This window comes from Danio aesculapii, chromosome 8 (assembly GCF_903798145.1).
Source record: "Danio aesculapii chromosome 8, fDanAes4.1, whole genome shotgun sequence".
Taxonomy (NCBI): Eukaryota; Metazoa; Chordata; class Actinopteri; order Cypriniformes; family Danionidae; genus Danio; species Danio aesculapii.
The window spans coordinates 24,160,295-24,188,086 of NC_079442.1; the positions used below are offsets into that span (position 1 = coordinate 24,160,295).

The 27,792-nt window shown below is 33.8% G+C and overlaps 4 protein-coding genes across 4 annotated transcripts in view; 3 read left to right on the forward strand and 1 right to left on the reverse strand.

The window, feature by feature from the left end:
* Positions 1 to 7,003, reverse strand: part of tspan36 (tetraspanin 36) — a 7,713-nt gene extending 710 nt beyond the window's left edge. The window contains exons 1-7 of the mRNA XM_056463468.1: positions 6,838 to 7,003; positions 4,429 to 4,620; positions 4,170 to 4,244; positions 1,616 to 1,711; positions 1,360 to 1,509; positions 149 to 232; positions 1 to 65 (exon numbers count right to left, since the gene is read on the reverse strand). The exon at positions 1 to 65 is cut by the window's left edge and continues 710 nt beyond it. Coding sequence (XP_056319443.1) covers positions 1 to 65; positions 149 to 232; positions 1,360 to 1,509; positions 1,616 to 1,711; positions 4,170 to 4,244; positions 4,429 to 4,620; positions 6,838 to 6,897 — 722 coding nt within the window. The 5' untranslated portion in view covers positions 6,898 to 7,003. The remainder of the gene's footprint in view (positions 66 to 148; positions 233 to 1,359; positions 1,510 to 1,615; positions 1,712 to 4,169; positions 4,245 to 4,428; positions 4,621 to 6,837) is intronic.
* A 4,983-nt stretch (positions 7,004 to 11,986) lies between these two features.
* On the forward strand, positions 11,987 to 12,642 carry LOC130234082 (histone H1-like). Its single transcript, XM_056464358.1, has one exon. It carries the CDS (start codon positions 12,017 to 12,019, stop codon positions 12,545 to 12,547), a length of 531 nt encoding a protein of 176 aa, XP_056320333.1. The 5' UTR covers positions 11,987 to 12,016; the 3' UTR covers positions 12,548 to 12,642.
* A 4,999-nt stretch (positions 12,643 to 17,641) lies between these two features.
* On the forward strand, positions 17,642 to 20,798 carry mpeg1.1 (macrophage expressed 1, tandem duplicate 1). Its single transcript, XM_056463469.1, has 2 exons — positions 17,642 to 18,133; positions 18,644 to 20,798. Exons 1-2 carry the CDS (start codon positions 17,684 to 17,686, stop codon positions 20,348 to 20,350), a joined length of 2,157 nt encoding a protein of 718 aa, XP_056319444.1. The 5' UTR covers positions 17,642 to 17,683; the 3' UTR covers positions 20,351 to 20,798.
* Positions 20,799 to 23,033: 2,235 nt separating this feature from the next.
* Positions 23,034 to 26,651, forward strand: prf1.5 (perforin 1.5). The gene is made up of 2 exons (XM_056464359.1): positions 23,034 to 23,587; positions 25,190 to 26,651. Exons 1-2 carry the CDS (start codon positions 23,058 to 23,060, stop codon positions 26,211 to 26,213), a joined length of 1,554 nt encoding a protein of 517 aa, XP_056320334.1. The 5' UTR covers positions 23,034 to 23,057; the 3' UTR covers positions 26,214 to 26,651.
* The last annotated feature ends 1,141 nt before the right edge of the window (positions 26,652 to 27,792 follow it).

Below are 27,792 nucleotides of genomic sequence, written 5' to 3' on the forward strand. Positions count from 1 at the left end.
AGAGGTTGATACTCGTTCTTCTTGCTCTTGCAGGTGATCACGCAGACGCTGAGCATCCCAAAAAACTGAAAAGCACAACAAACAAGCTGTTGAAGATTCACTGACTGATAAATAAGAATGAAAAGGGAGTTAACATGTGCTGATGTACCTTTATGATGGCGAAACCCAAGATGACCAACATTGCATAACTAAGCACATCTTGAAGCACCTGCTCTAGTTTAGCTTCACACCCCTGGGGAAACAACATGTCTTTGTTTTATTGAATTTTTTTCATGAAACAAATAGTTATTTTCAAAAACAAAACAAAAAAAAAAAAAAAATACAAAATGCAGTTGATACTTTTACTTGACAGTTAAAATCAAGCAAATTTTTATATATTATTTATAAATGAGCTGAATCAACACAATTATTGAGTTTCTTGGGGCACAACTTAACTGTTTTAGGTTCAATCCACTTAAATTTGTATTAAAAATGATTAAGTTAACTTATTTGTGTTGGGACAACATGAAAGAATTGTATGGAACCCAGCATTTTTTTTACACTGTACTGCATGCATGTATGATATATATATATATATATATATATATATATATATTTTTTTTTTTTTTTTAGATTTATAGACTAAAGTTGGATAAAAAAAAAATTGATAAAAAATGAAAACAATTACACAAAAGATAAAGTGAAAAACTAAAATACAAATTTCCAATAAAGTTTGAGGTTTAAGTACTACAATTACAAAAAGCTACACAGAAATAGAAAAAAAATAAAATAAAATCAGAAAAATAGAGTGCCAAATAAAATAAATATATTTTATAAAAGCTAAACAAGGTACTAAAATTAAAATGAAACTAAAACTTAATATAAAAACATATGAAATTATTATTCTTTTTTTTAAATGAGGTTAGAATACACTGAAAAAAAATATTCAAAGATGATTCCTTGGATTTACTCAATTTTTTTAGGTTAAGTGGTTGTAAACAATTTATTTGGGCTGAATTTAAACAAACAAATTAAAGTTAAACATTATTAAATTTAATTAGTTTGTTTAAACTTAACACAAATAAATTGTTTGCAACAGTTTTGCATGCAACACATTTTTCAGTGTACTAAATGTTAACCAGGAAAGTAAACTTAAACTAAAAAGATTCTTTAAAAATAAAACATAAGATGAAAACAAACAAATATTATACACTGAAATAAGTTTGAGGTTGAAGTACTCAAATTAAAACTAATAAAGGAACGAGGAAATAAAGAAAACAATACTGAACTTCATAGAATTAAAAATACAACAACAACAAAACTGTTTACAGAATACAATGGCATTCCTTATCATAAACGAGTCAGTTTTTCCATTCAAACCTGTGTGTTCAGCAGATCTAGTTGGGAGAGCTGACCAGTGCACTGCGTCATGTTTGCTTTACAGCAGGAATGAGGCACGGTGTTGTTATGTTGGGCAAACCACGATGTTAAAGTCCAATCGGTCAGGTTTTTCACACCACAGCACTCCAGCTGGAAATGTAAAAGTGGACACAGTGATGTACAAAGACATTGACATTGTGTCTGTCAGTTTCTGAGTCACAACAAGAAGATTGCAATGAAAGATATGAAGCTTTACCTGAGACTGCAAGTAATCCACTGCATGAGTTTCACTGTTCACACCATCATACTTCAGGAAGACATCATTCATTGACTTTTCTAGGTCACCCCTAACCTGTAAATAGGATAAAATTACTGTTTGTAATCATTCAGATTACCACATCATATATTAAAGGGGCTATTAAGAAAGAAGTCAAACTTCGCTTGATCTTTTGACGTTTAGGAGCTCACTGTACTATAAAACATCCCATAAATTTCAGAAAAATCACAATGTTCTGAAACAAGAATACATTTTAAATTTGTTTTATTAATGATTATGGCTCATGTGATGATTTAAAGTGTATCAATCAAGTCATTTAAGTTAAATATGTTTACTTAAGTTGTTTATTTAAGTTAAATATGTTTAGTTTATTTACAGCTGTGCACATTCCAGTCAAGTTTGTTTTTTTATTGATCACAACTTTTGCGTGGGAAGTTGTGTAGGCACATTTCCAGCCCCCTTTTGTGCATATGCAATGTATATAAATGAGAACACAGGACAGTCAAAAAAAAAACTTACAAAAAAAAAGCTTATATCGAAACCAATCTGCCAATCTGACAGTTTTTGGAATGAGCCACTTTATTATGTAACAGTGGGTCTAAACTCCACACAAAAAACACAATCAATCTACATAACTGACTCTTAAGCAGGTCGCACACCAGAAGTGCCGCTCGGCGCCAAGCAGCGCTATGCATTTTAGAACTCGAAACATAGGTTTCTATCAGGGTACACACACTAGCACCGCAAGTCGGCGGCTGTCCATCCTTCTAGGATGTTGTGCTAGTAACTAGTTACAGTACTTCATTAAAAAGTGACTCAATTACTTTATAGATTACTTGTGCCAAGAAGTAATGCATTACTGTTAAAAGTAATTTGAGTTACTTTGCCAAAGAACAGTTTTAATGCTCCCTTCAGTGCTGCATGGAGAATACACTGTTTATAAACTTGACAGTTTTAATTAATTTGCATTCTCACAACTAAAACAAGACAAACTTAAAAACAAATTAAAAACAAGTTTAATTTCTCTTGACTTTTGTCCAGTCTGGTGCCTCATACATGGCACATCTTCTTTACAGTGGTTGGCATCCACCAATGCCACAATGTGTCTTTGCTGTAAACAGGAAGACTGCAGCCAAAATTAATTAATTAATTTACCAAGTAATGGACAAACGAATCATATTGTATCAATAACGGAGTTACTATATTTAAAAAGGAATGCGTTATACAGTATTAGTTACTGCCAAAAGTAATGCCGTTATAGTAATGCATTATTTTCCAACACTGCTAGGAATACACCAAACTTCAGCCGCCAAAAACTGCTGTTTTTTTGTCTGAAAGACCAAAATGACTGGAAATGAAAGCAAAAAAAAAAAAAAAAAAAGGCTATACGGCAGCAAAAGTCAGTGCACAAAATTCGTAGTCACACTGCAGCATGAAGTGGCTTTTCCACCAGACACAGAAAGCGATGCATAATGAAACCCATTCATTTCAAGGTGTTGCATTGCCAAGTAGTTGGTGACTAGCTTGAGCGTATGCAGCGGTCAAAATATTCAAAATTGCTACCAGTATATTTAATCGAAGCATTCTTAGCTATGAATTCCACTCAAATAACATGCCAACAGGACATTTCTATGTAGTATAATTGTTCCTGCTGCTTGCAATGGATGCTTTTCACAAGACATAATGGTGCGTGTCATCAGCATATTAAGTGAAGTTTCACAAACTAATTTCGAGAGGAGCACGTGATATGATTGACTGCAGCTGGCCACTCATCTACATGCATTAGTTAGCCAATCAGATTGATCCAACTCACTACAAGTAGCCTAACTAGAACTACTTCCTTATCTTCGTTTTTCCGAAGAAACCCCCCATCCACCCCTTCTCCTCCTTTACCACGGGGAGCTCTCGAGAACCACCTGATCTCATACTCCCCTCACATGCTCTATGGACCAGGCGGGAGCCCTGGGCTCAACTATCTCTGAGCTCAGGGTTCTCTCGCGGGACAGCATGCCAAATCTGCTAACAGTTGTTAAACAATATCTAAGTATGAACTCTTGAAATCCTCAATAGTTAATGTGAAATTTTACCCAAAGATGCTGATAAAATGATGCCTCGACTCATGCACTGTCAGTAAATTTTTACTACCAATAAATAGGTTTATTTTATTGGCTTGTGTGAATGTCTTTTTAAATCAGTATCATTTAAGTTGAGTCAATTGTATAAAAAAATAATAAACAAAATAATAATAATAATAATAATAATAATAATAATAATAATAAATAAATTAATAATAATAATAATAATAAATAAAAAAAACAATCATACCAGTGCTTGTTTACTTCTGAGTCTATAATCAACCACAATAATTTGAGCAATGAAAAAAAAAAAGAACTCAAAACAGCCTATTAATTTTAAATTATTGCTTTTTGATGGAAAAAAATATATTAATAAAAGTGGACCTCAAACAACAGTACAAACTAAATACAGTAGAAAAGTTTGTTTTAAATACAATCTAATTTTTTTTTTTACTTACTCTGCCCCTGTAGATGATGCCGAACACAAAAGCGGTGACTTCAGCTGCGAAGATTAGCATGATGATGATAAGAAACTAAAGGGAAATTCAGAGAAAAGTACACGATATTAAAACTCGCATAATAATGAAAGCCGTTCTGCTCAAGTCAACATAAAAGAAGGAATAGAAACCACCACATAGACTCTGCATTCTGTTTTTTAATGAGGTAAACAAACAAAAGCTTTGGGCACAGAAAACAGACAAGACGGTTCAAACTTACAAGGCCTAAACCAACTTTCGACTCTCTCAGGGTTGCACAGCAGCCAACGATCCCGATGATGAACATGACCACCGCTACGCCGATGATGATGGCGGCTGGGATGAGGGTGTGTCTGTCAGACATGAAGTCCTCAAAGTTGTTGTAGGACTGGATCACATAGGAGCCAACATATGCGAGGGCCGCTCCAGCAGCCTGAAAATAACACCATCAACAGGTTAACAGAATTATTCCAAAATATACTCAAGAACGAGTTATGTTTTTAAGAAAATTTAGAGTCATGTGGTGCAACCAAAAAAAGAAATGAAGTTTTAAAATGTTACTCGCAGGCCTAAAAAAATTCATAATTGGCCCCTTTATGAAAGACAAAGTAAGGTAAAGTAAATTGTCATGTGGTGTGACTCCCCAAAACAACTTACCTCAGTTTTTTTAACTAAATAAATAAATACTTACTAGTCAACCAAATAATTTCAAGAAGAAGAAAAAATATATATCAATCAGATGTGTGAATATTATGTATAGGGTAAAAAAATATGATAATTTTATTATTTTGTTTAATGATTACACCAATTTTGTCAAAAGGGACCATACGATATCAGTTCTAAAAAGACAAACAAACAAACAAACAAACAAACCTGTAACTGTTGTAGTTTATAAATAATATTTTATTAATCATACTCAAACTAGAATTTTATTTATCAGTAATTCATTAATCTAACTCAAGTGCAAGTTAACATGATAAAAAAGCACACAAAATCATGATGTAACCTAAAAATATTAATAAAAATTAATTAAAGATAATAATATTAATAACAACAACAGCAATAATTGATTAATGTTAAAATACCTATACACAAATATTGTATTAAATAAAAAAAAAATCATTTCTAAATAAATTCAAATAAAATGAACCTGACAAAAACTGAAATAATTTCATGATTTGAAAAATATAATTTCAAAACCCATGAAAAATTATGCAATAATAACAATCTTTTTCCAAAACATTTAACTACATTTAAAAATAAACTAATATTTTTAAACCCAAGACACTTATGCCATGTCATTGTTTTCAATAATAATAATAATAAATGATTCATCCTCTATCTCACATGATGTCATAACATGTCATTTCGTAACAAGTACACTATGGAATTCTGGGTTTATGTCTGACTTGCTGAGCATATGATTCGGTGCGTTTCTTCAGCAGTTCATCACGAGACCATGAGTAACCCTCTCCTGCCCTCTAATCTTTCCTGGAACGCTGGTCTTGTGCCTCAGCTTGAGCAGAAGCAGCACAGCGAACACACAAACCACTGACATACAAAATTACACAAGACAACAGCTATAAGTCAGCTTAAAGAAGACGATCACAGGACAAGACTCTCGCTTCCCAGATTTTGTTACTCATTACAGCTCACAAACAAAAATGCATGATGTGCAGAAATGACCAGAAAAGGAAAACAACAAAGGGGCCACAGAATACTTACACTTTTGTTTATATTATTGTGTGATTCAGATGTTATTATATAATTTTTTTTTATTTAGATTTTTTATTATATTTTTATTTAATATTTAGATTATGGAATTATTGATATACAAAAATATATATTAAAACTGGTTGTTTAGCTGCTTTAACATATGCAAGTTATCTGTTTTTCAACTTTTCAACATTTAACTTGATGTTTTGAGCCAGTTTAGTATAATAAGAGTGGAAAACACTTGTAAAGCTAAGTTGATTGAACTTAAATTTAAGGCAAATTAGAAGCAACTACCCCCCCCCCCCCCCCCCTCTCCCCCCAAGTATATAATTTTTAGTCTCTGTGAGCAAAAAAACATTAATCTGGCTGCTCTAAAGAGTTGGTTTTCTCATCATTCATGCCCACTGAATCTGAAAATGAGTGTTGCCAGCTAATAAGCCAAGTCAGATGACTAGGCCTACATGATGGCACGGACAAGATGGGCATCAACAGTCTTTCTTTTCAATTACCGTAAGTCACGTTAGAAGCTCCGACAGCTACTGCCTGCTAAGTAAGATGTAAACAAGTGTAAACAAGCTAGGTTTAACATTGCGAAAGACACAAAAGCACTTTCATATGGTTTTCTTAAGAGCATAAACAAACAAGTGACTCGTCCTAAATTAAATTAATTCCAGAGAAAAGCTCGCTGTGAGAAGCTAAAAGACTCTGACTAAACATTCATTTAAGAGTCTGCGGGAGGAGGAGAAACAACCTCTGGATGAATGCAAGCTATTGTGATGCTTATAAGGGACTCTTCTACCAACAAATAGCTACAGTATAGCGACCAAACAAGTACAATGTCAATATTTAAGGACACTAAACTTAATAGAAATAGATATAAGCTATATTTATGGAAAAACTGAATTTATGATAAAAAATAACAACACAAACTCACCCAAAATATTAAACTGAGTAACAAAAGAATGGTTTTAGATGTTATAATTCCGCAATCCATGTCTGCTGCTGAGTGATGGTAGTCGAGGGAGCGATTAAATGTTTCCAACGATTTGGGACGCTTTCTTTTCCCTCGTGTTCTTTATACTGTAGATCAGTAGGTTTGTCACATGCTTTCTCATACTTGCATTGCGGAAACTCCCCCCAGGTCCTAAATACCGCACACATCATACATCCGCGCAGCTCTGTTCGTGTGTGTAAATGCGTGACGTGCAATACTGAGAGTTTAGAATAGTATATAGACTCGTGATAAAGAAGCTCTGATATAGCTACTGCACAAAAGCTGCACTTAAGATATATCCACACACTTTCAAATAAAGCATTTTTGTTTTTGGCATGGATGGATGGGTCTTAAATTAGGCTACCTTTACCATCTTGCTGATTAGACTAGTGAAACAGAAAAGGAAAGAAAGAAAACTTTCATTGAAAGCTTTTTTAAAGGAATCTATCCATGGCATCACTGTGAAAACACATTTTTGGTTCTTCCTGGCTTTACTTTTAAGGCTATATATAGGCTATATATTTTAAGGCTATATATATGTATAGGCTACAAGTTACAAATATATATTTTTGGTTTGTAAATGTATCAAGTTGTACATGTATCAAGTCCTTGTTTATTATTATGAGTTTTATAATGAATTTATATATATATAAAATACTGTGCAGAATATTTTTTCAAAGAAAAGTGACCAACGACAAAATCTGAATTATCTCTAGTATATGAGAAGAGTGGTTAAGATGGTTTTTGCAACATGGTTGCTAGTTTGTTATCAGTACAAGGTTGGCCTAGTTTATTTTATTTTAGTTCTTATCCTCAACCACATTAACATTTCAGCCAGGAGACAGAATTTGTTGCTAGGTGTCAAGGTACATTTTTACATAAAGATGCAACACCTTAACCCAGAATTAACTGTGAAAATAAATGAATAAATGAATAAATAGATAAGGCGACAAGTGAGTCTGTGATTAGCACTGTCACCTAACAGCAAGTAGGTCGTTGGTTTGAGTTTTGGCTGGGTTTCTGTGTGGAGTTTGCATGTTCTTCCCATGTTCGCTTGGGTTTCCTCAGGGCGCTCTGGTTTTCTCCACAGTCCTAGACATGCGGTTCAGGTGTATGTATATGTTTGAATAAGTGTAAATGGTGTTTCGCAGTACTGGGTTGCAGCTGGAAGGGCATCCGCTGTGTAAAACATATGCTGGATAAGTTGGTGGTTCATTCCACTGTGGCAACCCCTGATGAATAAAGCAACTAAGCTGAAAGAAAATGAATGAATGAATGAACGAATATTTAAAATAAATAATTAAATAAATAAATAAATAAATAAATAAATAATTAAACTGATATTTACAATGAACCTGAAAAAAAAATGTATTTTTTTATATATCATATTTGATTCATCAGGCTTTAATGGCTAATATAGAAGGATATGGAACTCATACTAGATGAGGAACAAAATAAAGTGCTTCTGTATATCGCAGCTATAGGGTATACAGTTCAATTCATGTTTTACATACAGTTAAATCAGCCCAGAGGATACTTTGAAAAATATAATTTCTTTTTTTTATTTAAAATTCACATATATCTTATGCATTCAGACATTATTTTATCTATCTATATATTATGAAAAATAGCAACAAAAAGAAGCCATGTTTTCAGACATACATATGGGAACATTCCATATAGTTTCCATTGTTTTTATACTGTAAATTGTGTTTTCTACTGAACTAAAATGAAAAAAGTATTCATTGGATTTTCTAATTTTTTTTAGGGTAAATTGTTGCAAACAATTTATTTGGGTTGAATTTAAACAAATAAAATTTAATAATGTTTGACTTAATTTGTTTGTTTAAACTCAGCTCATATAAATTGTTTGTAACAACTTACCTAAAAAAATTTTGTAAATCCAATGAATATTTTTTAAAGTGTACCCTAACTCTACCCATGTGGAGTTTTACTTTCTGAAAGAAAAAAACTCATTCTGAACTGCCCAAACTTTAGCTGTGTGCTGTTTTACTTTCTGAAAGAAAAAAAAAACTCATTTTGTATGGTTTATAAGTATTTTGGAAAATAGGCAATGTCCTCATAATTCACCAACTCCTTGTAGTCCTGGTACAAATAGACAGAGGTGGGTCATTAGCCCAATGCTCAATCCCCCACCTGAAGGACCAGGACATACACACATACACTACTGACAACTTAGCTTACCCAAGTCACCTCTAAGCGCATGTCTTTGGACTTGTGGGGGAAACCGGAGCACCCGGAGGAAACCCATGCCAACACGGGGAGAACATCTATTAAGAAAAATGTATATAAGCATTTAAATATCTACTTACTAATTTAAATTTTCTTTTTCATCACATGAGTTAGGTAGTGCCTCTGTCCTGCTGCACTTCAGCAAATTTCAGCATCACAAGCAAAATGACCACCTTGTGTCATATAACAAATATCAGCCAATCAGTGTGGTTGTCAAGGCAGAATTTCAAGCTCAACCAATCATTTTAAACAGAGACATGGTGAATCGCTTAAAGAAATTAAAATGTTATGTTCAGAGAACTTAAAAATGAAAATTAAAGGTTTTTTGCTGCCTAACGGGTAAGTTAAACACACCTGTTTAAGTTTTGATGCCAAAACTTGGTTTTAAGTAATGCCAAATTATATTAACTTAGTATCTTTAGTAATGACAACAGCAGGGTTTATAGTGCACACACAGACACACACATCTATAAGCATAATGGTTTTGTATGTACACAAATGGCATTTTCCATTGCCCTACAGGAAACTTCTGGAAAGTTTGTGCATTTTTACTTTCTTAAGAAAAGTATTATATATATATATATATATATATATATATATATATATATATATATATATATATATATATATATATATATATATATATATATATATATATATATATATATATATATATATATATAATTTTATATATATAAATTTGTGCCCTAATATACCTAGAACACACACACACACACATATGCATTTTATTATCTTCGATTGACAACTGCATACATTGCGATAAGGCTGTATCAACTGTACGCACGCTACCACCTTTCATATTTCACAAATGATATGCTATCTTTATAACATTCAGTTTAGAAAATGTCCATTAATAACAGACATTGAAATATCCTAAATATCTTGCTTTTAACTCCTTTCAACAAAAAGCCTCTAAATGTAATGACCAAGTTTCATTACTATATTAACTAAATATCATGACACAACATTGGAGGACACCAACAGTTGATCCAGGATTATGCAATAACGTCTTTGGTCCGGGCACAGAATAACATTCAATTAGCTACAAGGATTACTTCACCCAAAAATGGAAATTCTGTTATTAAGAGATCTAAAGTGTCTTAATCTAAGTTCTGAGGATAAACGTGAGTAATTAATAACATGTTCATTTTTTTAAAGATGAACAAGCCATCTATGTTTCACAGTTAAATGAGAAATTGTCCTACTTTGTAGTAAAAATTGCAGCAATGTATACAGAAATGTCCCACAAATAAAGACAACAATAATATAATGGAAAATAATGTGCCTACAGTGCTCAGCATAATTAAGTACACCCCATTTTGAAAATTAATAATTTTATCCATTTCTCAGTGAATATAAGCAATGTATTTTGGTGCGTTTAAACAAAACAGATTTCTTAAACAGATATATTTTTTCAAATAATATTTTAGTCACCAAACATATTTAGAAATTTAAAGATAACACAACTAAATTCAAGCAAAATGTTGCAAAAAATTACAACCTGCAAAATTTCATCTAATTTTTTTTTTTATAAAAAGCTTCCTATTAAAAATATAAATTTAAAAGATAGATTTGTTAGGGGTGTGTATATATATTTAAATAGTTATAGTTATAGTTATATATATATATATATATATATATATATATATATATATATATATATATATATATATATATATATATATATATATATATATATATATATATATATATATATATATATATATATATATATATATAAAACTTACTCATAAGCCTTTTACTTAGGATAAAAAGATAAAAATGTATTATTTTTTTTCTTATTTATATGCCATTTGGTATTATAGGCTGTTAAAACACAGAACAGAGGCAGAGGTTTGTTCAACTAGTGAAAAAAAAATCACAAAAACATTCTAATCAATAAATTACTTTTAATAACAACAACAAAATAAAAAAATTTAAAAAACATGACCAGAAACTTATGAAGCAAGCAAAACAACCAAAAGGGTTCTTTTAGGTCATTAATCAACCAACTGACATGGCATTAGAGATAAGGTTTCAGCAGTCTGGGAGACTCCCTTTCAGTCTCATTACTCTCTAGAAGATTTTCTACAAACTGTAAAAAAAAAAACGTATTAATAATAAATTAAACTATGGTTTTAGCAACTATTTTAGCAAACTGGGATGACATTTAACATCAGATTTCAGACATTCCAACCTGATAGTTTTGAATGTGTTTGCAACATAATAATAAAAAATATGAATATTAAAAAGTGATCAGTGTTATTGCAGTTTTATTGTAATTGTTTAATGTCAGTGATTTATAGAGCCATAATTTGCTGAAACCAAGAAAAAAAATCAAATGTGTTTTAGTTTGCAGAAAATTGCACGATTTGTTCAAAAATGCTGCAAAATAAACCCCCTTTTCAATTCAAGATAAATTAACTAAGGTCCGATTTAATTTAACATCGGCCCATCATAAGTAAAACCCGTTTTAAAATCATAGAATTATCCAAATTCCAGAAACTGTAGTGTCTAAATACATCACTGCACACAAATTCTTCCCCTTGCAAATAAAAAAAACAAGTGAAAACTTTATTAAGAAGAAGTTGCGTAAAGGTTAAACGTCATAATGTCTATTTCTGTATTTTCTGATCGACGGTCCAGGTCGCTTTATTATATTGAGAAGCAACAAACTTACACTCTCTACAAGTCAAAAAACACAAATTATTGCCGCTAATTAAAAGGCGCTGAATTCATGATTGCTAGAGTCTACACGGTTCTCACTGTGGCTATATTACTTGCCCGCGCCCGCCCACCCATCAACTCACTCTCATCATCTTCCAGCTCAAACAAACACTCAGCCATGTCCACAGCCGCAGCATCGGCGCCGACCTCTGCTCCCAAAACGCCAAAACGGAGGTCCAAGGCCAAGAAGTCTGGAGCCAGTGTGTCTGATTTGATCCTGAAGATCGTGTCCTCCTCAAAGGAGCGCGGTGGAGTCTCTCTGGTGGCCCTGAAGAAAGCGCTCGCTGCCAATGGTTATGATGTGGTCAAAAACAACTCGCGCATCAAACTGGCAGTGAAGCGACTGGTGGCAAACGGCCGGCTGATTCAGACCAAAGGCACCGGAGCATCAGGATCATTCAAGATCGGCTCAAAAGCTGCTAAAAAGCCCAAGAAGGCAAAGGCGAAGAGAAAGACGCCAAAGAAAGGAAAGAAAAGGACGACCAAGAAGCCTGCTGGGGCCAAGAAATCTCCAAAGAAGAGGAGAAGAAAGGTTCTGAAGAGTCCCGAAAAAGCCGACGAGACAGCCGCGGTCAAGAAGAGCCCAAGACCCAAGAGAGCCAAACGAAGAGCTTCCAAAACAAGCAGAGCAAGAACACCCAAGAAATAATTGATTTATAGCATAATCAGTGTTCTTATATTTTATAAAGAATTGCTGCATTCGTTTAATGCTTTGTAAAAAAAAATAAAATTATTCTTAATTGCACTAAACTTGGTGTTTTGATAATTTTAGTAGCCTAAATTACTCAGGCTGTTAGAAAGTATTATATATTTTATTATTGTTGTTATTATTACTTACAGCTGAAATCAGAATTATTAAACCTCCTTTGATTTTTTCTTTTTAAAATATTTCCTAAATGATGTTTTACAGAGCAAGACATTTTGTCTTCAGGAGAAAGTCTTATTTGTTTTATTTCAGCTAGAATAAAATCAGTTTTTTGCTTTAAAAAAACGTAAGGTCAAAATTATTGGCCCCTATAAGCTGTAATTTTTTTCGATAATCTACAACGAACCAGCGTTATACGATAACTTGCCTCCTATCCTGCCTAGTTAACCTAATTAAGTTAAGCCTTTAAATGTCACTTTCAGTTAGAAGTGTCTTGAAATATTATTTACTGTCATCATGGCAAAGAAAAAAATGTATCAGTTATTAGAAATGAGTTATTAAAACTATTTTGTTTAGAAATGTGTTGAAGAAATCTTCTCTCCGTTAAACAGAAATTGAAGAAAAAAATAAACAGGGGGGCTAATAATGCAGGGGGTTTAATAATTCTGACTTCAACTGTATATATTATTATTATTACTTGTAGTAGCGAAAGTATCACAGGTGGTAAAAATAGTAGCAGCAGAAATACACTAATTGCAGCATGCAACTAATTTTCTTTACAACAAAGTTCTCATCATTTAGAGCTAATAAACTATTAACCCACACTGAAATTTGAAATATGTAAATATGCTAATTTTAATATGACACATATATGGCACAAGTTCATATACAGTAGGTTTCACATATATAAAGCTGTCACATAAAACATACATTAAAATATATAGCAAAATGGCCCTTACATATTATGATACAACAAATCTGTATATATCCTAAAATTAATATAAATTATAAATATTCATTAACATATTGCCATGAATGAACACATAATATTTGAGCATACATATCTGTAATTGCAGGTACAAAAAAGTCACTTTTTGCAATATTTTGAAATGTAGCATATATTTTTGTTATATTTTATATGAAATTCAAATATGATCTTGTACTGTATGTCATATATTATGATCATTATGAGTAATGCTGATTTAGATATCTGAGATACATTAAAAACATAACTTTATTCGGGCAGTTGGGCTTGGAAATGATCGTGTGTAATTACGAACATGGTTTATGTTATTCCACTAGATGGTGTTGTCTGAAAGCAGTAAGCTCTGCAGTCGTCCATAAGTTTATATATTTGGCCGGTAGTTTTTAAACTTCTGCTTTTCGGATATCTCCATCTAGTGGATTAACGTGCATAAGCCAATAAATAACACAAACGTGCGCAGTTACTTTCTACATTAATAATTTTGAACTTAAAGCAACTAAAACGAATAAACAATATTAGATCGGAAAATGACGTAAAAGGTTACATTTTATGGACATGTCAAAAACAGATAGTTATAAAAATGTTTGTTTGGAAAGAAATAAATGTCTCTGTAAGTGTGGAATTTTAACATTAATATTATTAATAATGGAATATAAATTATGTTTAATATTAAAAAGATATAATAATAATTGAAATGTATCAGTAAGCTTGATTTATGCACAATTGAGGCTATTAATTATGGTGTAGGATAATTGTGACCATGTAACAGAATGTACATTCTATTAACGTCAAAAGCGATATTAACTGTGATATTTGTATTATGTGAGATATAAAAAAATGGCCTTATTTTAAGATTGAGGATGTTACAAGTCATACATGTGATTTTAACCATATCTCAATCCACAACACATTCATATAAAAGGAGGTAAAGGGCATGCAAACATTCTCTTTGATGAAGTGCTTCTACACAACATGCTTTAAAAAGCATTTTGTGATGAATATTATAAAGATATAATATAACATTACATTTTGCATTATACATTATAAACATAATATACAGTTATTTCACATGCGGGTAACGCGGTGGCTCAGTAGGTAGTGCTGTCACCTCACAGCAAGAAGGTTGCTGGTTTGAGCCTCAGCTGGGTCAGTTGGCATTTCTGTGTGGAGTTTGCATGTTCTCCCCGCATTTGCGTGGGTTTGGGTGCTCCGGTTTCCCTCAGTCCAAAGTCATTCGGTTCAGGTGAATTGGGTAGGCTAAATTGTCCGTAGTGTATATGTGTAAATGAGAGTGTAAGAGTGTTTCCCAGTGATGGGTTGCAGCTGGAAAGGAATCCGCTGTGTAAAACATGTGACGGATAAGTTGGCGGTTCATTCTGCTGTGGCAACCCCAGATTAATAAAGGGACAAAGCCGAAAAAAATATGAATAAATGAATAGTTCACATGCTGACAACATTGTCATACCACTTAAGCTGAAAGCCTTTTTGAATCCAAACATTTGCTGTTTTTTATTTGAGCCTGATATTATTATTTGAGCCTGTTTTTTATTTGAGTGACATATTTGATAACATTGATAACAGCAAACTTCACTTTTGGATTTATCACTCACGTGATTGTGTTTCTGCTCTTTACAAATGTGATGAGGTTTGTTGGGTGTAAAGCATTGTTTGCTGGTATTGTGCTCACAGTGCTTCCTCCATTTGTTTAAGCAATTTGAATCAATTGCATATTTCAGTTAAGATGACCATGGTTGTCATTCTATAAGTGTAACACATTCACATGAAAAAAATTAATAAAATACCAATCATATCTACTATAGTTTGTTACTGTTGTAACGGCAAACACATTAACTTATAATAAAAATAGCAGGCAGTAAAACTCTTTTTTTTAAAATTGGTATATGTCTGAAAATCCATGAAGATAATTACCATTCTTAAGTTTGTGATTTTCTTTCCCCAGTGGGTAAAGGTGGAAATACAACATATATATATATATATATATATATATATATATATATATATATATATATATATATATATATATATATATATATATATATATATATATATATATATATATATATTTTTATATAACAAATATATTTTTATATAACAAATATATTTTTTTAATCACCTATATTAAATTCATTTTAAGTTTTTAAGTTACATTTTAACTTTTAAGTGAAGTCATGTTTTAAGTTAGTTTAATTGATGCAAATTGACATGATTTGTATATAAGTTTATTTTTTTCAACTAAAATGAAAGCAGCAGAATTGTTTATACAGTTATTATAAGATTTACTTAAAAAGAGCCCTTTAAAATATGACAATTAATTGGCAATCATATACTGTAAGTATTGCAGTTCTTAGATGTTAGAAAATATACAACTGTGCTGGCACACTGTAAAAAAATAAGCCACAACAACAACAACAACAAAGCCTATTTCCTTTTGCCTTTTTTTGGTTCTCTCAACTTTTGAAAAAAATCAGCTGTACTGACATAAAATAATTTGTCAGTAATACTTTTAATTGGGTTAACATAAGATTATTAGTTTTCTGAAGAGGTGAACTACTCTGTAACAAAACTTTTTAAGTTGTGCCAACAGAACATTTTTTGTCTGTAGAACTGGAATGCCTGAAGTTGAGTGAACAAAAAAACTCTTGTGGAAATTGGTACTAAGAAATATTACATTATCACAACAAACAAACATAAAAAATGAATCCTTATTTCCTTGTGTACTCAACATTGTTTTCACCTTTAATTGATACAACAGTAGGGACAGGAAAGCATGGGGAGAGGAGAAGGATCAGCATAGGACCTGGAGGTGGGAATCAAACTCGGGTAACTGTGAACACCTGAGTGCCAGGTGTTGATACACTAACGACTACACTATCGGCTTCGACATGTACTCAACTTTTAAAAACATCAGTTGCACTGACCTAAAATATCTGAAGTTAAGGGAACAAAAAACTCTTGTGGAAATTGGTACTAAGAAGTAATACATTATCACAACAAACAAACATTAAAAAATGAAAAAACTAAAACAGAGACAAATGTTAAAACGTTTATTAGATGTTTGCTTGTTCTGATAATGTATTATTTCTTAGTACCAATTTCCACAAGAGTTTTTTTGTTCACATAACCTCAGATATTTCAGGTCAGTGCAACTTATGTTTTCAAAAGCTGTATGCATGTCAGCACCAATGGTGTAGTGGTTAGTGTGTCGACACATGGCACTCCGGTGTTCAGTGACGCGTGTTTGATTCCCACCTTGAGGTCCTATGCTGATCCTTTCCCTCTCCTCATGTTTCCTGTCTATACTCTCTACTGTCCTGTCAGTAAAAGGTGAAAAAAAATGTTGAGTACTAAAGGAAGTAAGGATTATGTCTTTTTTGCTCACTCAACTTCAGGCATTCCAGTTCTGCAGAAAAAAAATATTCAGTTTGTACAACTTAAAAAGTTTTGTTACAGAGTAGTTCACCTCTTCAGAAAACTAATAATCTTATGTTAACCCAAGTAAATGTTTTTTTACTGACAAATAAGTTTAGGTCAGTGCAGCTGATGTTTTCAAAAGTTGAGTGAACAAAAAAAGTGAAAGGAAATAATTTTTTGTTGTTGTATTGACTTAAATTATTTTACAGTGCACATCAACTGATGAAGAAAACCCTGATAGGGGCTTTCATCACCCCCTACGCTCACAGCAGTTTTTAAGAGATTCTCATGTTGAAGAGGATTTGAAAAACCTGCTAATCTTGTACATTTCTAAAACAAGAAGCCAACCAATTTCAATTCCTCCTGGTTAAAAGCTAATGGAAAATATAAACCGCACAGTCTCTTGCGTCATCAAAAGCATTCTGAAGACTCATCAAAATCCTTCGTAACTTCATATAAAAATCTATTAATGAACAGACCATAATTCACAAAAAATATAGATATATTTGTATCATGCACTTCATGAAATTGTTCAACTTAACGTTTAAACACAAGGTACCCAGTTCATAAAGAGGAACCTCATAGTCTCATGACACTATACTGACGGATTTGAAACTGAGAAGTGGTTTTAATAAGGAACTCAGCAAAATCTATAATCACCATATGTATTTGACTGAACATCACATTAGTGCGGGAAACAGCGAAATACACGTCTGGTGATCATGGAATCAAGAGCATTTCACTTGCTGATGCTCTGCTGTTTTATCAGCATCTGCAACCTGCATCCGCTCATTCGTCCCAATAATGGACTACGACTGTGCCGCAAAAACTCAAGTTTGACAGCACTGGAGGTTCTACCAGGTGGAGGCTGGGATAACCTGCGCAACATAGACATGGGACGAGTGATGAATCTGAGCTATTCTCAGTGTCAGACCACAGAAGATGGAGTCTATCTCATTCCAGATGAAGTCTTTGTCATTCCACAGAAAGTGAGCGGAGTGGAAACAAACTCTGAGATCATCATGTCATGGCTAGACCAGAAAAGCTCCACTTCAAGCTCCATTAATGCTGATGTTTCCTTCTTCTCGGTGCTCAATGCAAAATTCTCCACAGAAAACCAGCGCATGAAGACCCACCAAGTGAAAGAGGGTTCTGTGACAGCACGGGTTCAAGTAAGAACAAAATAATAATAATAATAATAATAATAATAAAATCATACTGAGAGTTACATGTAATGTAATCTTGAATGACATACTCTCATGTTGCTACATAAAATCTATAACACCAAAATAAAATATTGCTAACATTTTGGAATGACCAATTCATAATAGTAACTACTGGTGTATTAATTGCACAATAATAAGATAGTGGCTGTTTATTAATACTTATAAAGTATGGTCTTATTCTACTTCCCTAATTTTGTCCAATACCTAAACCCAACAAGTACCTTACTAACTATTAATAAGCAGCAAACTATTCATTTATAGAGCTAAAAGTCTTAGTCAATGGTTTGATTATAGTGAAAATTGTACCTTAAAATAAATATTGACCAATATTTTTGCATTTTATGTGCATAGAAACTTAATAATAATAAAAAATGTTTAAAGTAAATGATGGAAAACAACTGAAATACTGACTGTCTTTGGTTCATTTTCTTAAACGATCAAATATTTGTTTCTCAGGTCCGTAACCATCTGTACACAGTAAAGGCGTATCCTGACTTTACTCTGGACTCCCGCTTTGCAAAACAGGCAGAAGAAATCGCGGACGCCATTGAAAACAATCAAACACGTCATGCTAATTATTTGTCAGAGAAACTCATACTTGATTACGGCACTCATGTCATCACAAGTGTTGATGCTGGAGCCACATTGGTGCAGGAAGACTATTTAAAAATGTCTTATATCTCCAACAGTCAGTCAGACAAGTCTTCTGTTTCAGCATCAGCCGGCGTTAACTTCTTTGACAAAGTTAAATTTGATATTGGTGGGAGTACCTCCCAAGGCAGCTCTCAAAGCAGTAGTTATCAGGGTAACATCACCTATTCTTTAATTCAGAGCCACGGAGGAGCTTTATTCTACCCAGGTATCACTCTGCAGAAGTGGCAACAAAGTACGCTCAATAATCTGGTGGCCATTGACCGCTCTGGGCTGCCGTTGCACTATTTTCTTAATCCATTAACATTCCCAGACCTCCCAACACCAACAGTAAATAAACTGGCTTCAACAGTGCGTAAAGCAGCAGAGCGTTACTATAAAGTGAACACCATTCCAGGTTGTGTAAATGTGGATTCCCCAAACTTCAACTTCCAGGCAAATGTAGATGATGCGTCTTGTGAGGGTCCAATCACCAATCTTAGCTTTGGTGGCATTTACCAAAGATGCACTCCATTGACTCCAGATGGAAACATCATCTGTGATGAAACAGCACAGAAAAACCCATCCACCGGGGGTTATTCTTGCCCTCAGCATTACAACACTACCTTGTTACACTCTGAGATAGTAGAAAAAGGCTTTAATCATTATGAATGCCACACCCACTGCCATTCCTGTGGTTTCTTAGGGTGGTCTACCTGTTGTGACAAAACATGTGGTGATTCTTACCACGTCCGTCGTGCTAAACTTGAAACATTCTGGTGTTCTTCAACACATAAAACCCCTGAGAACTCTGGATATCTCTTTGGAGGTCTGTTTGGACCAGGCATCCAAAACCCATTGACCAAATCCAGCGGTTGTCCTCCAAGTTACTTCACCCAACGCTTCTTGTCTAATGGCATGATGATTTGTATGAGCAATGATTATGAGGTTGGAACAAGATTCTCAGTGCCATTTGCTGGGTTTTTCAGTTGTCAATCTGGCAACCCTCTTTCAAATGGTCAATCTCGCTGTCCACCTCAGTTCAGCCAACATCTAGCTGCCATCAGTGATGGCTGTCAGGTTTTGTACTGTGTCCAGTCTGGTGTGTTCAGTGGTGGTCATTTAAAACCAGTCCGTCTTCCACCATTCACAAGACCACCAGTGGTCGGCATGATTGCGACAAACACAGTAGCCGTAATGACAGAAGGTGACCGTTCTTGGGTGAGAGTTGGAGAAACTAAAATGTGGCGATTGGCAAAGCCTGGTGACATTAAACAAATGGAATCAATTCTAAATGGCTCTGAGATGTCTGGAGGAAAAAAGGCTGGAGTAGCCATTGGTATAATAGTTCTGGTTGCTCTTGTTGTCGCAGGCACCGTGGTTCTAATGAAAAGGAGAAATAGGTTCTCTAGCCTAAAGCTGAACAGAGGTTATGAAGAGATTAGTGAGGGACGAAGTGAGAGCAGTGTTGAGATTGAACAAGAGCAGAATGAAGCTGCAAATGAAAACCCCAATCAACAACTACTCCCATAACAGTCTCTTTAAGATCAACATTCAGAGACTTGTATTTAAGCTTCATAATGTTTTAATGAATATTAGTAGTAGTAAGCATAATAGTATTTTTAGCAGCAGTAACAATTACAGTTATTACAATTGTTAAAGTGATTACTAAAAATTGTGTGAATTGTCTGAATGTTGTCTTGTTTTACAACCAACAGTTCAAACAAAGGAAAGAAAACGTTTCTATTAAATATCTCTGTCATTATAAAAAATATAAAAATTAGATTTAATTAAAAATGAGGACTGTATAAAGTAGTTTTACTACTGTACGTATGTGTAAATGTTATATATTTGACATATTTTATATATATATATATATATTTTTTTTTAAACAAGTGTATTCTGTATTGTATTAGTTTTGAGGAATCTATGAATTTTAGGTTTTATACACAAAATTATTTTCTATGGATTTACTATTTTTACCCAAATATATGTACATCTGTATTCTTTTTCTGACTAATAAAGAATTCTTGAGCATATATAAGGACATGAAATCTTGAGTTTTAATTCTGTTGTTTTACTTAATGTTAGGGTGATTGTAATAAACATTATTTTACTAGAGAATTACTCTAACAACACTGTAAAAAAGTTGACTCAACTTAAAATTTCAAGGCAACCAGCTTCAGGACATTTGAGTTTACTCAACTTAAATCAAGTCAAGTAACCAAGTCAACTCAAAAAAGCTCTGCAGCAAGTTGGCTTACAATTTTGAATTTTTAACAGTGATGTGACGATTAAGCTACAAATCTTGGTTACTTGTGTTCCTCTATTGGTTATCCTACATCCATTTTCCTCTTAATAGTGTCTTTTTTCACAACTCAATCCAGCACCACTTATCTGTTGTAATTTGCATTTACATGACAAGAAAGTATTGTTTTACCAAGAAATGGAAGTAAAACCACCATGGTTTGCTCACATAAACAATCAAATATTTTCATTTCATCTCACACAGAAGAATAGGAATTAGGAAAGTTCTAGGTAGGTTATAGGAACTACCTACCAACTTAACTTTCGTCCGCAACACCATCAGGCCCATGTGTGAACTAGCGAATCAACATTTGGGTTAGTAGTATGTGTTTGGAAGCAACTCATAACATTTAAGTAATATTTTGGCAAACTGAACAAAATGACTTGAAAAAAGATTTGTTCATCTTGATCGACAGGACTCGAAGGTCCAAGTCAGTAAAATGATCCGAACTTCCCATCACTAGTGTCTAAGCCACTGTTTGTGTCTGTCTTTGTGCTGTGTTTATGTAACATGGAGAAATGAACATGCCCAAACAATGGGTGGGGGAACCAGCTTATTTGCACCCCCCCCCCCCCCCAAAAAAATTATATATATATATATATATATATATATATATATATATATATATATATATATATATATATATATATTATTAATAAATGATAATAAAGCATAATAAATTATTTAATAAACATTTTGGGCTGAAACTTCACAGATACATTCTGGAGATATCAAAGACTAATTTTACATATTGTAAAAATGAGCAAAATAGGAGCCTTTTAATCTACATTCAATATATAGCAATTATCCTGTTATCTATCAGCATCAGTTTTATTGATCCTGGTCATTTACTTTACTGTCCTGTGTTGTGAATGGCCAGGTCGCTACGTAATTGACACTAGGAGGTTACATGATATTGATGCAGTGTGTACAGATTCAGACACATTTACATTATTTAGATTATACACTTTTAGGGCAAAGTATTTTAGTATTTTTTATATACTGAAGACAGTCTGGATATTCAACAATTGATTCACTGACCAAGTCATAATCAACAAAACGTCACTGACGCCACCTGCTGTTGTGCTAATGTCATTTCACTGCAATATCCCCACAGCTAATACTGAAATGGCACATTTTCCTTCATAGAATTTGTATATAACAAAAAAACATGAAAAACCAACAACAATGTTATGTATTTTGTTTGCAAATGTTCTGACTAGTGCATTTTTCCCTATACAATGTGCTAATCATCTTGATATGTTTACGGCCGTGTACAATATCTACCATTGAGCTTTAGGGAAATTAAAGTGCATGCTGCAAATTGTCATCCACATGTGCTGCACGATTAATCTAGACCTGCATGATAAATCTAGACCTTGCACTTGCATGCGAAGTCTCATGACAGCCCTCCCCCACTGCACAGCTGGTATTTAATGAAAAAAAGAAAAAAATCTAAATCAAAACAAAACCAGTGAGCGGATGAAATCTGTCCAGTGTCCAGCAGCACAGAAGAAAAAGCCTGAAAGGAAGACACTCTCTTATACAAATGCCACAGACTCTCTCACAGCTCTCTCTTTAAGTGTTAGCATTCCACAGAGCGACTCTACAGCTGTTACACTTTAAGACACTGTGATTCAAAAGAAGAACAGAGAAAAGACTTTTTAAAAGTAGGTCAACATGGTGGTGTAGCACAGCTGGAACTGACTATTGCATGAAAGCTACTTGAAGGGTAAAACTGACACTAGTAAGGTAATATTTTTTATTATTTTAAATGTTTTTTTTAATGATTTAATCCCATTAATACAAAATAATTCAAAATAAATTCACCATATCATTTTAAATTAATCTTTTGTTGCATGCATATTTCTTAAATAAAGTTTTTTTCAATAAATATTACATTTTAACCCTCATTTCTCTGTAGACATCATCATGGACACCAATAACTGTGTTTTCCCCACATTCCTGTGCATTTTTCTGATGTTGGCACACTGGTACTCAAGTTCAGCTTGTCACACTGGCTCTCAGGCAGAATGTGAAAAAGCTCCATTTGTGCCTGGTTACAATCTAGCAGGAGAAGGATTTGATGTAGTCAAGATGCGTCGTAAAGGTGCCTTTCTGATTAATGTCAAGTCACACATGGACAACGGTACCTGCACCATCTGCAAGAACCGCTTTCAGGGAGGTCAGATGCAGAAACTTCCCTCAGCCGTGCTGGACTGGCGTCCCTTCAGCCGCTGCAGCAAACAGCTTTCTAGTGCTCTTCATCATTCTGTTGACTCCCTCATGAAGAGTTCAACGTCACTTGTTAATAATAACTGGGAAATGGATCTTAGCCTGGATGACATGGGAAAGGTGATTTTTGGAGGGAGTCGATCAGATATTGCTCAATTTGCCCATTCTCAGAATACAATGGATAAGGCAACATTTGCCCTTCATGAGATCAGCTGTACATACTACAGGTGAGTCCATATTTTTGGATTCTATTTGTACTGATAGTTGCCCAAAAAGATGACATCAATTCACTCAATATCTCTCTACACCCTTGCATGACGATTATGATATATACATTTATATATCTTATCGGCAGTGGGTAAGTTGGAGATTCTAAAAAGCAACATCTACAATATGTTTAGCCTTTGTGCAGTTATTCAGTGATATATCAAGCAAATGATTTAGAGTTTGACAGTTGGGTTTCTTGGTCAGTCCTATCCAGTGTTATGTGTGTCTTACAGTGTCAATAATTAATTGGCCATTGAAATCTAAACAATGCCACTTAAAACAAAAAGTTTAAAAAATATTAATTTCTCAAGTATTTAAACGAACAACATTTTCACTTTAATAAATGAATTGCTGAACCCCCTAATTAACAATTGATCCCCCTGAAGAACATCAAAACAAGATGTATGGCAGGGTCTGCCCTTTAATAGTTAAGAAATAGTTTGCTCTGATCTGTATCTTAAATAATATTAATAATTCAAATAATAGTTCACTTAAATATAGAACTGATGCAATATCTATATAGAAAAGAAAAGATGTCAATCAGTTGCAATAGTGCTGACATTTTACAGCTGTCGATACTCGGTACGGGTTTTGAGGGAAACTGTTACATACCTGTCCAGGACTAAACATGAACAGTTCAAAACGGCAGGTGTATGTGTTCGCTGTTTGTAAAAACAGAAAGACGTTATTTTTCTATTCGCTCTAACAGGATGTTCTGTCTTCTCCACGATGTCTCTAAACTCCAAAGCACAACCAAAACAATGTTCTTCCGCAAAACGCTTTGGAATTCAACCCCTAGATGGCGTGATAAGCAAAAATATATCGTCACCTTGGAATTATAAGGTTCTTTCTGCGTTCTGAATGATTTTGAGATATTGAGCTTCAAAGTTTTTGCAGTCCATAGCAAACAGTATGTGTGTAACATTTGTTTTTTTAAATAAAAAGTCTTGAAATGTAAACAACTTAAAAAACATCCCATAATGTAAATAAGTTGTCATTTAATAAGAATATGTCAATAATTCAATTTTGACAAAAAATGTCAGATAGAACCTTATAATTCTAAGGTGACGAGTTACAAGCAATGCATTGTAAACCTACAGATGAACTATTTTTGTGCGTGATTAATTGTTAGTCAAATCGTGCCGAGCCAGCTACTACAATACATTTCCCTTACTATATTTTCATATTTTCAGTTTGGTTTAATTAAAAAAACAACATTTAAAAAATTTTTTTAAGTGCACTCTCGTCAATTACGAGTAAATCCAATTTTTTAAGACTTTCAAAAATCTTTTAAGTTATAACAACCATGTGATTGTGTCTCATGATAAAGCATAATGATCTGACCAAAACAAGTTTAGCCCTTAAAAAAGGTCACTGATCTATCTGAAATCGCCCATCCCCCCGCCCCCACACAGATTTAGCTGAAAAACAAACCTAGAAAATGCGTCAATAAGCACTTTCTTATCACCTCCCATGACCAAATAGCTGTCAAAAATCAAAACCAAGTAGTTTTTACAATTTTATTTAGAATCTACTAACATGTGACCTTTTTCTATTTGCAGTTACAGAATAACAGACCATCCAGAGCTCAGCGGTGAATTCTTAAAACATCTCCAGAAGCTTCCGGCACGCTATGATGCACAAACAAAACCTTTGTACCGAATGACCATTGATACATACGGCACTCACTACATACGCCAAGTCCATCTGGGAGGGCGAGTGAGGCGGGTCACGGCTTTTCGAACATGTCTTGCAACCCTGAAGGGCTTCTCAGAGACCGATATCAAAAACTGTTTGAATATTGAGTTAAAAATCACTTTGGGGTTCTTGCCAGGCAATGCCTCGCTTTCCAACAAATGCTCTCAAATACTTAAGGATAATCTGAGCATGGGTTTCTACCAGGGCTTCATGACACACAAGACAGAGGTGCTGGGTGGAGAGAAATACTTCCCAGACCTTGTTTTAAACCAAAGCCCAGCTGAAGCTTACACAAACTGGATGATGAGCTTGCATGACAACCCTGACGTTATTTCATATGCTATTTTCCCTCTCCATCATCTGGTGGCGGATCCTGAAGTTAGTTCCAACCTAAAAAAGGCAGTAACAGAATATATTGAGGAGAACATGATTTCTGTAGACCACAAGGAGAATCAAGAATGCTCTCAAACATCAAATCTGGATCATAACTGCTGTCCTATGAGAGCCGGTCGTGGCACATTAATAGTGTTAGTGCAGAGAGCAGCAGCACTGAAGGCTGATCTCTTCACACGCACTGATGGTTATGTCAAAGTCTGGTATAACCTAATGTATGAAGAAACTGAGGTGGTTATGAACAATAATGATCCTGAGTGGAATATCACCTATAATTTTGGATCAGTTGAGTTTGGTCATGAACTCATATTTGAGGTGTGGGACAGTGATGTGATTTATAATGACATGGTGGGGAAATGTGTGGTCAGTCCTGAACGTGGGATTCACTCACACAGCTGTAAATTAAAGAAAGGTGTCCTTTATTTCACCTACAAGGCTTCTTGTGATGCTCATCTGACTGGACCCAGGTGTAGCAGATATTCACCAAAAATGTGAGACCTCTGTATTTGTATAGAACAAAGCTTACAGGCCAAACATAATTAGAAAATGAATAATTTTATATAATCTATTTGAACATACTGATGTCATGTTAAAAGTGTATGTACTTTTTACTTATGCTCCACATTTAAATTAGTTCAATTTTTAGCAAATAGAAAGATGATTATTGAGAAACGCGGCTATTTGAGGGCAATGGCTGCATACAAATTAACCAATAAATGATTAATAACTGATTATGTATACTTTATGTACTGTGCTTTTTTATGTGCACTTGTTTGCAATGTACACTTAAACATAAACGCTAATTGTTTCTAAATATATGTCTGTCATTTTGTTAAAGAATGTTTACTATAAAAGCATTAAATAGTTCAAACACTCCAAGGGTGACATATTTCTGAAAAAATATAAATAAATAACAGTTTTGCTTTTGGTGATTGGTATGGGTGTTTGTGGTTGGTATATACAAAGTGAAAATAAAATCTTTTGTTTTTGGAGCAACGTTTTGGTTACAATTTCATAAATTTATTTCACCAACAAAAGAAAAACTGTGACCTGTACATGTTTGTAACCCTAACCTAACCCTACCATACCCCTGTCCTTAACTATCCCTAACCTACATTAACTAACCCTGACTTATATTAACCCTGATCCTAAACCTAACTCCAAAATAGTTTTTGGTTAGATTTAGTTTGAATTACATTACACATTCATAAAATGTTTATCAATCTCACATACATTTACTATGTCTTTTTATATGTATATATTATAGTCATAAATATATATGACATATTTATGACTATAATAATCTATTTATAGAAAAAATTTATTATAAAAATTAATGTAATATGTATAGGTTCGAGCCTCGGCTGGGTCAGATGGCATTTCTGTGTGGAGTTTATGTTCTCCCCGTGTTCACGTGGGTTTTCTCAGGTAGCTCCGGTTTCCCTCATAAGTCCAAAGACATGCGTTATAGGGGAATTGGGTAAGCTAAATTTTTCCATAGTGTATGTGTGTGAATGGAAGTGTATGGATGTTTCCTGGTGATGGGTTGCATCACCTGGAAGCTGGAAGGGCATCCGCTGTGTAAAACATATGCTGGATAAATTGGCGGTTCATTCTGCTGTGGCGACCCCAGATTATTAAAAGGACTGAGCCAAAAAGAAAATGAATGAATGAATGAATAATATGTATATAATATGTTTAACAGAAAATATGAATATCATGTTCTTGGTTGTTTGTATGGTTCTTTTGGGGTTGTTATCCAAGACCCCTGCAGGAATCCTACAAGGAACATATGGGAATTCAACAGGGAACATTTTTTGAACATATGGGATTTCAAAAAACATGTAGCAATTCTATAGGGAACATGCAAGATTACTACAGGGACGCATGACTCCTGCAGGAATCCTACAAATGAAGAGGAACATGCAGGACTTCCTATGAAATCCTACATGGAATATTCAGTAATCGTACAGGGAACATGTAGAACCCCTGCATGAATCTTACAGGAAACATGCAAGATTGCAGCTGGAATCCTACAAAAAAATCCTACTTGGAACATGCAGGACTTTTTCAT

Bases quoted from the DNA above. Each gene is read 5' to 3' on its own strand.
- LOC130234082 (XM_056464358.1), top strand. From the start codon at position 12,017: ATGTCCACAGCCGCAGCATCGGCGCCGACCTCTGCTCCCAAAACGCCA.
- mpeg1.1 (XM_056463469.1), top strand. From the start codon at position 17,684: ATGGAATCAAGAGCATTTCACTTGCTGATGCTCTGCTGTTTTATCAGC. The intron at 18,134-18,643 runs GTAAGAACAAAA...TTTGTTTCTCAG, and splicing joins CTGTGACAGCACGGGTTCAA to GTCCGTAACCATCTGTACAC.
- prf1.5 (XM_056464359.1), top strand. From the start codon at position 23,058: ATGGACACCAATAACTGTGTTTTCCCCACATTCCTGTGCATTTTTCTG. The intron at 23,588-25,189 runs GTGAGTCCATAT...TTCTATTTGCAG, and splicing joins ATCAGCTGTACATACTACAG to TTACAGAATAACAGACCATC.